Genomic DNA, 12,792 nt, shown 5'->3' on the forward strand with positions numbered 1-12,792 from the left:
GGACATGCCCTACCCCACATTCACACTTCTGAAGTTGCCAAGACAAACGGGGTAGTGAATGTTCTGTTTAATAGTCTTTGATTGTATGCAGTGTCTCTGGGTGTCTCCCTCTTTAGTCCCACCCACTTGGGTTGGGCCCAGGGCCTGCAGTTGCTCCTGGGTGCTGGGACAAGAGTGTCAGAAGCTGTCTGTGTCTTCTCTGGTCATCCATCCACGTCTGTGTGTTTTGATCCATCATTCGGCCTCCCGGGGGCCAGGGGTAACTGATGTGGCTTCTGCTCGCTGTGCCAAGATGGCTCTCCAAATTCGGCATACCATCCCTCCCCTGGGGACATCAGGGATCAATGTAACTCATCCAGAAGAAGGCCTGTGCTCTCTCTTCAGGAACCACTATCCACAGGAGACCTTGGTTCCCCTGTGGTTTTCAGGGAGCAGTCAAGGCAGGCTCACAGCTGTATGCGTGTGCATGTGCGTGTCAGATATTGCTACCAGGTGTGCATGGTTCGTCCCTACAAGGCCCAAGATGTACCTGATTTTGGTGTAGACGAGGTCATCCTGGGTGGCACAGGTGATCAGGGTCTGAAGGGTGAAGCTATGTCTCAGGAGCTGGGAAAGATAAAGTTACAAAAAGATACAGCCAGAAACTAGGGTTCCTGCTTCTTCCAACTAAAATTCTCAAGCAGGTTATTTCCCCTTTTATGGCCTCAGTTTCCCCGTCTGTATAATGAGAGGGGCATACTATGAGCTCTTCCAATATGGAATGTTTTTGCAGCAGGGAAAAACCTTTGAAGAGCTGGAAGACTAACTGAGCGGCCACCGTCACCTGATGAGGGTCAGGGACAGCCAGCACACACTTGCTCACCGTTTGGATAGTGGCTGGGTCTACACTCAGTTCCTGTAGCCATTGTACCAGGCTCTGGTCCTTTGAGAGAGTGGCTGTCAAAAAGTAAGGTGATGAGTCCTCTGTGAGAAGTGGCCTTACACTAACCCACTCAGTCAGGTCTGCTCACCTGGGGGCTCTGAAGCCCGGGCATACGTCCTGGCCTCTGCATGCAAGCGATGTAGGGCCTGGTGCATCAGGGTCTGGCACTCCCGTTCCTTCTCAGCCAGGACACCTCGAAGCCTGTGGAGGGCAGAGAATGGAATGACCTGCGTGTTGAAGCCTGTTCCGCTTGTTCGGGTGATTCCAAGAGGCTTCACCTATCGGTCTCGGCTCGCAGGAGGCCCAGCTGCACAGTCAGCGGAGGAGGCCCCTGCTCTGGCGGGAGCTGGCTCTGTGGCGGCTGACTCTCCGGCGGTTTCTGCTGGGACTCTGCTTTACTCCACTCCTCTGACTTCGGTGAGACTGCTTTCTTCTCCACCTCTGCCAATTCGAGTGGGTTGAGCTCAAGGTGGGAGTGACGCCCGTTTAGGACCCCCAGACGGCCCGGGTGTTGGAAGGGACCAAATAATGCAAATCAGGGTCCTTCCAGATTCACGAACCCCGCCTCCAACCAGCCAAGTTTATGCCCGCCACGCCTCGAGGGTCACACCCACCATAGCCACACCCCCACCTACCCGCATCCAGCACTGCCAGCGCCGCCCTGACTGCGCGGCTGAGCAGCGAGTCCAACACGAACATCCAGTGTGGGCGGATCTGGCGTCTGCGGAGGATCCGCTTCACCTGGGGAGGGCGGGAGGGCGCGGCTGAGATAGTTTGAACCTCAAACAGAGGTGGGGCTTGAGTTGCAAAGGCCTAGAAAGTCTGCAGCAGAAAGGTGGGTGGACTTGGGGTCAAGGGCAGGATTGGGAAACCAGGACTGGACAGACGTGCTTCTTCCCGGAAGTCATAGAATCCTGGAACATCAAGTCTTGGCAGGGAACTCACGTCCTGTTATTGCATAGCCCTAACTGCTAGGAAGCTTTCTCACCGCTTCTGGAAATGCGAAGAGCGGCCCATTCAAAAGTGCAGGCCCCAGGCCCTGGGCCCGCAGCTGAGCTTGCAGGGCTCGCAGCTCTTGGGCCAGCTGCCGGCGGTTAGGTGTGTGGATTTGTGCCCCGAGGCAGCGAAGCAGCTGTTCCACATGATTCTTGCTGAGCCGAGAATCCTAGGAAGAGAGGGGGCGTCCGTGGGTATTTCCATCCGCAGTCAACCTAGAAGCTGGCCATCAGTCCTTATCCCCTAGCCTGACCACCAGGGGGCGCTGGGGCGGGCCGCCCACCTGTTCCTGCTCCAGTAGATTCTCTGCCAGTGTGGGCAGCTCCTGTTCCAGCACCGCGGCCAGCATGGCCCGGCGCTTGCTCTCCTGATGCAGCAGACTCAACCCCGAACTCTCCTCGGGAGACGCGGGTTCCTCGGCTGCAGGCTCCTCAGGCACACTGGGCAAAATGAGGAGCATCAGATGGAGGGTGGGCAACGCCATGCAGCCACCTCTGCTGCGGGGTTTGAATCCTGGCTCTTTTTTTTTTTTTTTTTTTTTTTTTTTACTTTTATGCCTACTTCAAGGGAATAGATTAAGAAGCCCGACTGGGGGTGGACAGAGTGAACCCAAAATGCATCTGGGAGAGGGCAGGAGGCAATAGATGCTGTCCTTGTAAGTGGTCAGGGTGTTTGGGACCCAGGGAGGCCTTTTCTGGAGGAAATGAATAATAGGGAGGCAAAACCAGATGAAGGGAACCCATTCCAGGACCCCAGACACTCACCGGAGCTGCCTGGTGTCCCCATAACTAAGGCAGCGCTTTGGGGGACTGGGTGGGTGCTGAGAGGGTGCCTGGGGTCTTGGGAATGTCTGAGACTGGGTGCCTGAGTCCGTTGAAGGACTGGAGCCAGTGGAAGGGGTGCCTGAGGGAGGAAGCGGCCATCAGTCTTCCCACCACCTCAGAACTTGTTCTGCCCTCCACGGTGTCCTGCCCTCCACCCTCATGGCACCTGGGGGCTGGGGTGTATGACGAGGAGAGCTGGGGCTGCGGCTCCTCTTCCCTGGCTGCAGGAAGGGGTCGCCCAGCAGCTCTTGGGCACTGGCTCGGAGGTGGGGATCTGGTTCAAAAGTTCGGAGGAGGAAGGCTTGGGCCTCAGCTGACAGGGAACTGGGCACTGGTGGATGCACCTTGTACATGCCCACCTGTGGAGATGGGGCAGTAGGGTAAACTCAAGATTAGACGCCTTCAAGGCCCTGTCTGGCTCCACCTTCCCTCCACAGGCCACACCCCAGAGGGACTCGCCTGAAACATAGCAGCCTGAGGGCTCCCTAGTTCGTGGAAGGGTGGCCGACCAGTGGCCATCTCAATCACAGTGCAGCCCAGAGACCAGATGTCAGCTGCTTTCCCATAGCCCCGTGGGCCCTGGTCAATGATTTCTGGGGCCATATACTGCAGAGTCCCTAGAGCATGACAACAATGGCATTCAATGTCTCCACCATCCTCTGGCCACCCACCCCCAGGGTGAACCCGTCATCTCAAGTCGTGGGCGTCAGATCCTGTCTTGAGTTTCACCACCCACCTAGGCTCCATCACCCGACTTCATCCTCCATCTTTAAGCTAGACTGCATGGCGTCCAAAGACTCCCATCAGATACAGGACAGTTCCGGCTTGCAAATGATATTGCACCATCCTCCCTCCCCCAACTCTACCAACCCCTCCCCCCATACACTCATTGCCTTCCATCCATTTTAGGTGCCAAATGCGTTTTCATCAGTTTCCAACCTTGGGGTCTAGATTTTATCACCTCTCCCTGGATGTAGTCACCGGTTCCCAGACTCCACTCACCATTAGATCTGTAACTCTGTGCCCAGAAGAAACTCCATTCCCCAGAAGTCTCCACGGGTTCCACACCTCCCACACACACCTTCCCCCATTACCTGTGAAAGTCTCTGTGCACGGTGTGATGCCTGCCAGCCGCTTGGAGGTGCCAAAGTCAGAAATCTTAAGCAACCCACTGAAGGTGTTGATCAATACATTGTCCCCCTGATTGAAGTGGACACTGGGGTTGGCCTCTGAGATGAACTAAACTCCCCACCATCCTAAGACCCAGAGTTCCTGGGAATTACATTCTGAACCTTCCTCTATTGTGTCCCCCCCCCTGCAATCCCATGCATATGCCCTTCTCAGAGTTGGTGTCTTGCTCTGACTTCATACAAATGACTTTTCATCCTTTAAGGGACCTCTCTGATAGCGCCCCACCCTTTGCAAAAGTGTGCAGTCTCACTCCACGTGGCCAGCTTCAGTCTGGCACAGTGTTTTCCCAGCAGGCCAAGTGGGCCAGCCACAGGCCTAACCTTGATGTCACGGTGCACAATGCGGTTGTCATGGAGATAGCTGAGTCCCTGCAGGATCTGACGTGTGTAGAAACTAATAGTACTCTCGTTGTCCTTTAGTGGTCCCCACACTGACCTAAGCAAGGAGGATAGGCTGCCTGGGTAGAGACAATCCAAGTTAAACTGATCCCACTTACCCCGCTCCCACGCTTCTGCAGGAGGTCCAGGCACGCCCATTCCCATGACCCAGGCTCCCATCACCAAACCCAGTCTCTAATTCTAGCCGACACACACCCACGCTAGACTTCATTTCCCCTTAGGGTTGACACCCCTGTCTGGCTCCATTCCTATGCCCCACACCTCAGGTTTCACTTCCCTCCCACGCAGGGCCGGCCGGTACCTCCAGGCACTTCCTCCATGAAGATCTTGAGGTAGCCACCCTGGCTGGCAGAGCCCAGATAGCGCACTATATTCTTGTGGCGTAGTCGTTTGTGAAGAGCAATCTCTTCATGCAGGGGCTGGGAAAACCTGAGCATGTAGAGGAGAGAGCAATAAGCAAGATGTGAGCAGAGATAATCTCCCGCAATCCTGTGCCAGGAGACCATGCTCCCAGAAACACTTTCTACACTTCCATCACCCCGCCCACGGGCCTCTTTCATCTTCCCTACTGTAAGGGCCACCGTCTCCAGTCCAAACCCTAGCCAGTCATCTTTCCATGCCTACAGTTGCTCGGTTCTCATGTCCGGCCCCTCCCACACACACCTGACCTGCTCACGCCCACCCTCCTGAGCCCTGGGACCTGAGTGAACCGATGCACCCCACCTGCTATCCCGCTCTGGAATCTCCTTGATGGCGATTCGCACCTTTGTGTGCCTATCACGGCCAGCGTACACCACTCCATACGTGCCTTTGCCTAGCACAAGCCGCTCACCGGTTTCCAGGTATTCATAATCAAACTGAGGGGCGCAGAGAGTAAGTATCCGGCTCAGCTGGGTCCTTCACTCTTTGCTGTTCTCCAGCCCCCAGGTCCACAGCCTCACTCACCTCCAGCACCTTCCTTGCGCCCTCTGCCTCCTCCGTGGGTGCCGAGGAATCTGGATTCATCACCAAGACCTGAATTAGGCCACAGAACCTGAAGAAGGCAAACAAGTGGACGGGGCCATCTGGAACCATCCCCCAAGAGCCCCAGCGTGACCGCCTCCCTTCCCTCAGTCCCCTGGGCGTCCCAGCCCTAACTCCAAAAGGCTGAGCTCACCACTGGCATCGTTCTACACTGGGGAAACACAACTGGACATCCTGGGCCGGAGGAAGTGCATAGAGGAAGCAGCAGCGCTGGTCCAGCTTGGAGGCGCTAGAGGGGAGAGGCCAGTGAATGCCAGGCTTGGCAGTGTGTGTGTGTGGGGGGCCTGTGGGAAGGTTCTGCCTCTCACCTGATCCCACAGATGGAGGGGACTGGGAGGGTCCAGCTGGAAGAATCCTCCTGTGAGAAGAAAGGGGGGCGGGAAGGGTTGTGGAGGTGCTGGGACTAGAGAGGGTAGGAGAAAGGAATGCTAGCTGTGAGGGAGGGAGCTCAAAGGGAGTTCACCTGAGACTCCAGCAAACTTAGGGTCACTGCGCTCACTGGGTCTGTGCCCTGAATGGCAAGCTTGGCAGGCAGCAGGACTTTGTTTATCTCCAGCACCAGGACCTTTAGGAAACAGGGGAAGGGACTTGTCAGGACTCCCAAGGCTCTTCCCTGGGCCCCTGGCTTCCACTGTCCTCACCAGGCACTGGTCCGCCTGAGGGGGAGCTGTCTTGAAAGGCTGGCAGGATTGCAGCAAGAAGTGGAGCCAGAAGTGAGCTCGCAGCAGGGGTCCTCCCGAGGGCTCTGGCGTGGGTCTGAAGTGCTGATACAGCAGGAAGGTTTCCATCACCGACACCAAGTACCTGAAAGCACACAGTCGCGGCCTCAACTCAGCCCAGCGCCAGCTGGTGCCGCCCCGCTGCACATAGTCAGAACATGGGCATTGGGTACGGTGGGCAGTAGTATCAACGTATTGGGGTTGTGACTGCGGGGTGCCAATGGATATAGGAATGAAGAAGGCCACCTACCATATGGGGGCATTGAGCTTGTACAGCTGCTCCGCAGCCAGTACCACCTGGATGGGGTCATTGGCAAGGATCTGGGCTCCCAGGTAGAATCCTACATCCCAGTAATACTGCATCTTCTCCACGCAGCCCTTTCGGGCTAGCAGGCAGCCCAGCTTCATGCCTGAGGAAGGGAGGCACGGGCTCCAGTGAGTGTAGGTGCAGGAGTGGATGAGGCCCAGGTGTGGGTCACACTGTAGCCTACAAGCCCCAGAGTATGGACGTGACCGTAGATATGGACCAAAAGGTAGGCGTGGCAAGATCTTGGGTAGGAAGGTCCTAGCACAGGTGAGGGCTTGGGCACAAGTAGATGTGGGATTCAGTATGACAAACACAAGTGTGGGGTTGGGAAGAATGTGGGATTCAAAGGCTCCTGAAGCCTCCAGTGTGGTTCTGAGCACATGAGCCATAGTCAATGAGTCAGGGCTTCTTGCTGCCCAGGGCTCTCTCCTTGCCTTCTCTGTAAGCCACTCTGGACCCTGTCCTGGATGCAGTGGGCTAGCAGCAGGGTTTACCGATCAGCTGGAGCTCCTCAGAGTCTTCAAAGTGCTGCCCAGCAGCAATGAGGAGCACTGCTGCATTGATGCCGGAGTGCAGGCTGGGCTCCACATCGAAAGCCTTGCGGTACCTGGGCAGGGGATGCAGGGCTGGCTGGATGCGCACGGCCTCATCCCTCACCCCCCTAGCTAAGCCGTCTACCCACTCCCTGTGTGTTTACCAGTAGTAGGCCTGCTCCAGGTGCCCAGAATTTTGGAAGCCAGAGCTGAAGAACATGTCCTTGTAGATGCGACCACACATGCAGTACAGATCAGGTGCCACGGGGCCTGCATGCTGCACCAGTGGCAGCAGCACAGCCAGGGCTTTCTCCCGGTCCCCAGGCCTGTTCCTCCTGAGGCAGAGGAAAATGGGTTGAAGATATCTGATGGCTCTGACCCCCCCAGTTCAGGGACCCCTAGGCCATAAACAGAAGGGACCCTTCTAGGGACTTAGTATTCATAAGTCTCAAATGGTACTGATCCTGGCCAGCATTGATCTATAGCATTAGTGACCCAAGGTGGAAGTGATTTCTAGTTGCAAATCACTGTGAGGAGTAGGAGTTTGAACAGCTATGACCCTATCAAGGGGATGCCACCTCTTCTGTCTCCACCACACAGCATTCACGCAGACCAACAGGAGCCTCTTGACAAATCCCAGAGGAGCAGTGGTTCCAAATAGCAATGTGCTGGCTGGAGAGAACAGGCCTCAGAGACCCCACGACTCTGCCTCCAGCCCTGCCCACCTCTCACCTGTTGAGGGCAAATGTGTAATGGAAGCAGACGTTGTGCTGCTCAGTCACGTCATAGGTGGGCAAGGCCTGCAGTGTCTCCACCAGCTCAATGATGGCCGAGTAGTCCTGTGGGAGGGAACAGGCATCGCCATGATGAGCCCTCAACAAGGAGGAAAATCTTTTTTGTGGTTGTTTGTTTTTGTTTTTTCAAGACATGGTTTCTCTGTGTAGCCCTGGCTGTCCTGGAATTCACTCTGTAAACCAGGCTGGCCTTGAACTCATAGAGATCTATCTGCCTCTGCCCTGAGTGCTGAGACTAAAGGCATGTTTAACTAACTGCTCCTGGCAGAGTTCAATCTTTCATCTGAGCCTGTCCCATTCCTGATGCTCTCCTCCCCATACCCTGAAGACTCTGCAGACCTCTCTCAGGTCATGCAAATTCACATCACAGACCATCCCTCCTATGGAGAACCCAGTGCACACTCCATGCTGGGCATTTCTAACCTCACAGATGCCCCGTAAGGCATTGACATCATCATCCCTCAAAAATAAGGAAATGTGGGCCGAAGAGATGGTTCAGCAGCAGGTAAGAGTGCTTGCTGCTCTTCCAGAGGACCAGAGTTCAGTTCACACACACATACACACAATTAAAAAATAAAATACAGGGGCCGGGCGGTGGTGGCGCACGCCTTTAATCCCAGCACTCGGGAGGCAGAGGCAGGCGGATCTCTGTGAGTTCCAGGCTGGGCTGGACCGATAGCCTCCAAAACAATACAAAGAAACCCTGTCTCGAAAAAACAAAAATAAATAAATAAATAAATAAATAAATAAATAAATAAATAAAATACAGCCCAGCAGTGGTGGTGGCACATGCTTTTAAATTGAGCTCTCAGGAGGCACAGACAGGCAGATCACTGTGAGTTCAAGGTCAGCCTGGTCTACAAACAGAGTTCCAGGACAGGTCCCAAAGCTACACAGAGAAAAAAAACCTGTCTCAAAAAAATAATAATAGTAAATAATAAAATACATCTTTAACAAAATAATAAAGCCAGGTATGGTGGTACATGCCTTTATTCTAGTACTCAGGAGGCAGAAGCAGGTGGATATGTAGGCCAGCCTGATCTACATATCAAGTTCCATGCCAGCCAGGGTTACACAGTGAGACTATGTTTAAAAAAAAAATGCTAAAACAAATAAGGAAATGGAGGCTCAGAGAGCTTTGGCAGTTTACTTAAAGTCATCATCAAGGCTCAGCCAGAAGCTGAACTTGGACTTGTGTGGCAATAAATGCCTGCTATTCAGATTTTGACACAGCATCCCTTCTAGCCCAGGGTGGCCTCAAATTTTCTTGTAAATAGGATGACTTCAAACTACTGCTCTTCCTGGCTCTACCATTTGAGTGCTGGAGTTATATCCTAAGCCATGGCCTTTCAGGTTGTCACACACCTGCACATCACGGTATGACAGCAACAGATTCATGATGATATCAGGGGTCAGCAGCTCTACACTGTCCAGTCTCCTCTGCAGGCGAGCCAGCTCCTGCCTCAGCTGCTGCCCACTGAACCGCTCTCGAGCCTGCCGGATATCCTGCCGAATGGTCTCCCGGAAATAGCCACTGATGCCCAAGGCCAGGGAAGGAAGAGAGAGAGAATGATAAGCCTGTCCCTCAGTCCTAGCCCACTTTACCCTCAGCAGCCTCTTCCTGGTGCCCCCTCCTTGTGCGCCCCATTACCAAGAGTCTGTGGGCGTGGCCTCCAACAGGCGGGCAAGCCGGCCTACCAGGGGAGTGAGCAGGGCCTCAGTGCCCGCCCCAGCCTGTACTAGCCCATCAGCTATGCCCCTCAGGAGGCCTGCATCGCCACATAAGACCCGGCCAGTGGCTGTCACCACATAAGGGATCAGTGTGTAGCTGCCAGCGCAATCCTGGTGGGAAGAAGGCAGCAATCAGTGGAGATCACACACAGTCAGCAGCAGAGGGTTAGAGAATGGCCAGAAGTTAGTACCAGTGAAGGCAGCAGAAAAGGGCCACACTTTACAAGAGGAGGTAACACGGAGCGCAGGGTCACACTGATGTCAGAGATAAATGAAGAGGCGGGAAGATTAGTAGAGGTCAGAGGTCACAACAAAGCATGAAGGGTAAATTCTGCTCACCGAGTTCTTCTGGAAAACATCCTCCTGCAGGAGGCAGACAATCAGACGCTGGCATTCTAGGAAGGCCACACCCCAGCCCCACTCCTGCCCCCACCACCCATCTGGCCACTTACACGCAGGGCTTGCAGGTCAGGGAGCTCTGCTTGGGAACAGAGGAGCACATTGTTGGTCATGCTGAAGCTCTCCCGCACTCCCAGGTGGTAGAACAAGGAGGGCTGTGCCAGGGAGTTGCTCACCTCCAACACCACCACATCTGTGGACGCAGAGGAGGCCCAGTGTGATGCACAGTCCCATGGGAAGGCGCCTGGAGATGTCTGCCGCCTCAACTGCCGTGCCTGCCACCCCTGCCAGGTTTGGTTCTGCTCTAGGGAGCTCCCAATGGTTTCACAATACTCGTATTGCTGGTGTTACCGAAGATGCCCAAGGACTCTCATCCCACTGAGAGCCTGGAAGCCTCAGGAGACATATGAGGGTGCTCCAACTAGGCAGCTCCAGGTTATGCAGGAGACAGAAACTTTGCAAGCAGAAGTCTCATACTCTGGCTCCTCAACTAGTCTGTCTGTCTGTCTCTGGTTTGTTTCATTTACACGTATATGTGCGAGTCAGTGTGAGTGTATGATAGCAGAGGGCAATGGATCTTCTGGAGATGAAGTTGCAGGTGGTTGTGAGCCACCCCACCTTTGGGCTAGGGATCCCATGCCCTCTGGAAGAGCTCGTGCTCTTAACTGCAGAGCCATCTCTCCAGCCTTGAAGCCAGGGCATGTGAAGACAATACTGTGTTTTATGTGTGTTTGTGTAGCTTACTGAATCCAGCCATCTTTAAGTGACAATGTTTGCAAGGGAGGGACTGTATGAGTCAACACGGATGAGTCCATGACTCTATCTGTGGTCTGCTCGGGTCATTTTAAACCTGCAATTTCACAGATGTCCAGGAAACACGGTTCCCTGAATCTGGGATGAACAAATAGGGATGGGCTGAAGCATCGGGTAGGTGGGAAAGAGAGGAATAGTCTTCTTTTGACCTCACCTCTAGCCGCCCTGTCCTTCCCCCAGAACCACCAATGCCCCGCCCATTCTCCTTTGACCCCAAGTCTCCAAAGACAATCACTCTCTCCTAGAATCCGGTCCCGACAGGTTGTCTCAGAGCTTCCTTTCCCGCCTCTTTAGTCCGATTAGAGATGGTCCCTTCGAGCACCCTCTCAAGATTCACTTAAGAGTACCACGTGAGATCATCCTGAAAACGCCTACACAGAGAACCTCACTACCCCTCTCTCAGCCCCGCCCCTACAGCTCGCCTGCCCCGCCCCACTTGCTAGGCACCACGCTCACCTTAGAATACTTAAACTCCCGCCCAGGAGCCTGGCCTGGACTCCAGAGCCCCGCCTCATCCATAACCCATTAGTTTCCCCTGTTGTCACAGGCCCGTCTCAAGCCCTGCTTTAGCTTACGGTAGACGCCGTAGATCTCATACCCACGCCCACCCCATCAGGGGTCGCTGAGCTCCGCCCCTTGCCCCGCCCGAGCTCAAGCCCCGCCCCCAGGGGCTCACCGGCGTTGTAGAAGGAGTCGAGCGCCGCGGTGTCACCTAGAGCCAGCGTCGCGAAGGGCAGGCTGCGCAGCTGCGGGGGTGGCCGCGTGCCCTGGAGCTGAGCGCAGGCCTCGCGTAGGCATCGCAGCGGCAGCGGCTCTGCCTCGGTTTCCGCTCCGGGCTCAACCCCGGGCCCGGACTCCCGGGTCAGCACGTAGACCACACTGAGCGGCCGGCTCCGCGCGCAGCCCCGACCCGCGACCGCGGGGGACGAGCGGCCCCGGCTCAGTGCCTCTGCCAAAGGGTCCTGCCAGCAGCTGCCCGCGCGTTCTAGAACCCCGGCCCCGGGACACGGCCCCGCCATGCGGGGGCGCTCGGGCGCCGGACGCCGGGCGCGGGGGACCCGGGTCAGGGCACGACGCTGGGGATGTGGATCCAGCCGGGATCCGGAGATGGGCTGGACGTCCTGTTCCGGAAATCTGAAGTCCAGAGAGAAATCTTTGCTCAAACTTTCGCGGTCCTTTCAGATCTGCAGTACAGGACTGGGTTCTGGGAATCTGGGGTGCCCGATAATCCTCAGCTCACAGGTCACAGAAAGATCCTGGGAATTCACCCGGCAGTGTGCGACACCCAGACTTCTCAAGGGAGTTCTGGCAGTCACTGTGCAGTCCTCATATGTAGGCTGGGCCCAGCCCTTTCCCGACTGGGAAAGCTCCACCCTCGGCCCTGGGGCAATGCGGCTCCCCAGCGACTCTCCCTCCCTCCTCTCCCGCTAGAACCTCTGACACTGTCCACTTCCGGAACAGCCTGTGCCCCTATTCGGGCCAAACACTGTCGAATGCTCTCTGCAGGCGCTTATAAGATGTGTGACTCGGCCAGGGAGAGGGAACAAGAGGCCCCCACCCTACAGGGATCTGGTGAATTAATGGATCTGGGGACACGGAGGGGAGCAAACACTGTGGCTAGTAGGTGTCCCATGTAATGTTTATGCTGGTAGGTAGGGGGTTGACGTCCTGAACTTTGACAGGCTGCTTTCCCAAGGGTTTAACAGGTTGCTTTCCCCAGAGCCTTACTTGGTAGAGCCATATCTACCCAAAACTTGGCCACTTCCGCTGTAAACACCCTAGCTACTCTTTGAAGCTCCATCTTTGGGGGTCCCAGGAGCATCCCAGCTTCAAATTCACCAAGAGCCTTTAACTTCCTACTATGAATTAGTGACCAAGGAATGTGCTGGTATAAACCTGAACTTGGGAATTGGGGACTTTGGGAATCTGAGGTTGCATTCAAGTTTAGGACTAAGATTCTTAGAACCACATTGCTGCCATCATGTTTTATGGTGGTGTTTGTGGCTGGAGAGAGCTGTTCAAAGCGTTTGTTGCTCTTTCAGAGAACCCTAGTTTGGTTCCCAGCACCCACATGGTGGCTTACAACCTTATCTGTAACTGTATTCGAGGGGATCCCATGTACTCTCCTGACCTGAACAGACA

General features: G+C 55.2%; 1 protein-coding gene across 4 annotated transcripts; it reads right to left on the minus strand.

Annotated features, from left to right (window-relative positions):
• Positions 1 to 52: 52 nt before the first annotated feature.
• Positions 53 to 12,017, minus strand: Map3k6 (mitogen-activated protein kinase kinase kinase 6). 4 transcript variants are annotated; one of them, XM_005079551.4, is made up of 29 exons: positions 11,327 to 12,010; positions 9,891 to 10,030; positions 9,778 to 9,801; positions 9,359 to 9,549; positions 9,073 to 9,241; positions 7,646 to 7,752; positions 7,078 to 7,248; positions 6,875 to 6,987; positions 6,324 to 6,483; positions 5,996 to 6,158; positions 5,818 to 5,919; positions 5,663 to 5,712; positions 5,488 to 5,583; positions 5,277 to 5,364; positions 5,055 to 5,188; positions 4,633 to 4,760; positions 4,254 to 4,390; positions 3,837 to 3,942; positions 3,202 to 3,359; positions 2,909 to 3,101; positions 2,683 to 2,821; positions 2,202 to 2,358; positions 1,911 to 2,087; positions 1,558 to 1,663; positions 1,201 to 1,363; positions 1,011 to 1,123; positions 863 to 936; positions 530 to 606; positions 53 to 325 (listed from the first exon to the last, which is right to left on the minus strand). In XM_005079551.4, the coding sequence occupies exons 1-29, from the start codon at positions 11,667 to 11,669 to the stop codon at positions 235 to 237; spliced, it is 3,870 nt and encodes a 1,289-aa protein (XP_005079608.2). In that variant the 5' UTR covers positions 11,670 to 12,010; the 3' UTR covers positions 53 to 234. The 4 variants fall into 4 exon arrangements, 3 of the variants coding, with proteins under 3 accessions (XP_005079608.2, XP_040612350.1, XP_021088354.2); XM_021232695.2 differs by having other exon boundaries at positions 312 to 452; positions 11,327 to 12,014; XR_005881208.1 differs by lacking the exon at positions 863 to 936 and having other exon boundaries at positions 11,327 to 12,017.
• Positions 12,018 to 12,792: the final 775 nt, after the last annotated feature.

This window comes from Mesocricetus auratus, unplaced genomic scaffold (assembly GCF_017639785.1).
Source record: "Mesocricetus auratus isolate SY011 unplaced genomic scaffold, BCM_Maur_2.0 Super-Scaffold_100014, whole genome shotgun sequence".
NCBI lineage: Eukaryota > Metazoa > Chordata > Mammalia > Rodentia > Cricetidae > Mesocricetus > Mesocricetus auratus.

Bases quoted from the DNA above. Each gene is read 5' to 3' on its own strand.
- Map3k6 (XM_005079551.4), bottom strand. From the start codon at position 11,669: ATGGCGGGGCCGTGTCCCGGGGCCGGGGTTCTAGAACGCGCGGGCAGC. The intron at 10,031-11,326 runs GTGAGCCCCTGG...CTGCGTCCACAG, and splicing joins CGACTCCTTCTACAACGCCG to ATGTGGTGGTGTTGGAGGTG. The intron at 6,988-7,077 runs GTAAACACACAG...TCCCCTGCCCAG, and splicing joins CTGGAGCAGGCCTACTACTG to GTACCGCAAGGCTTTCGATG.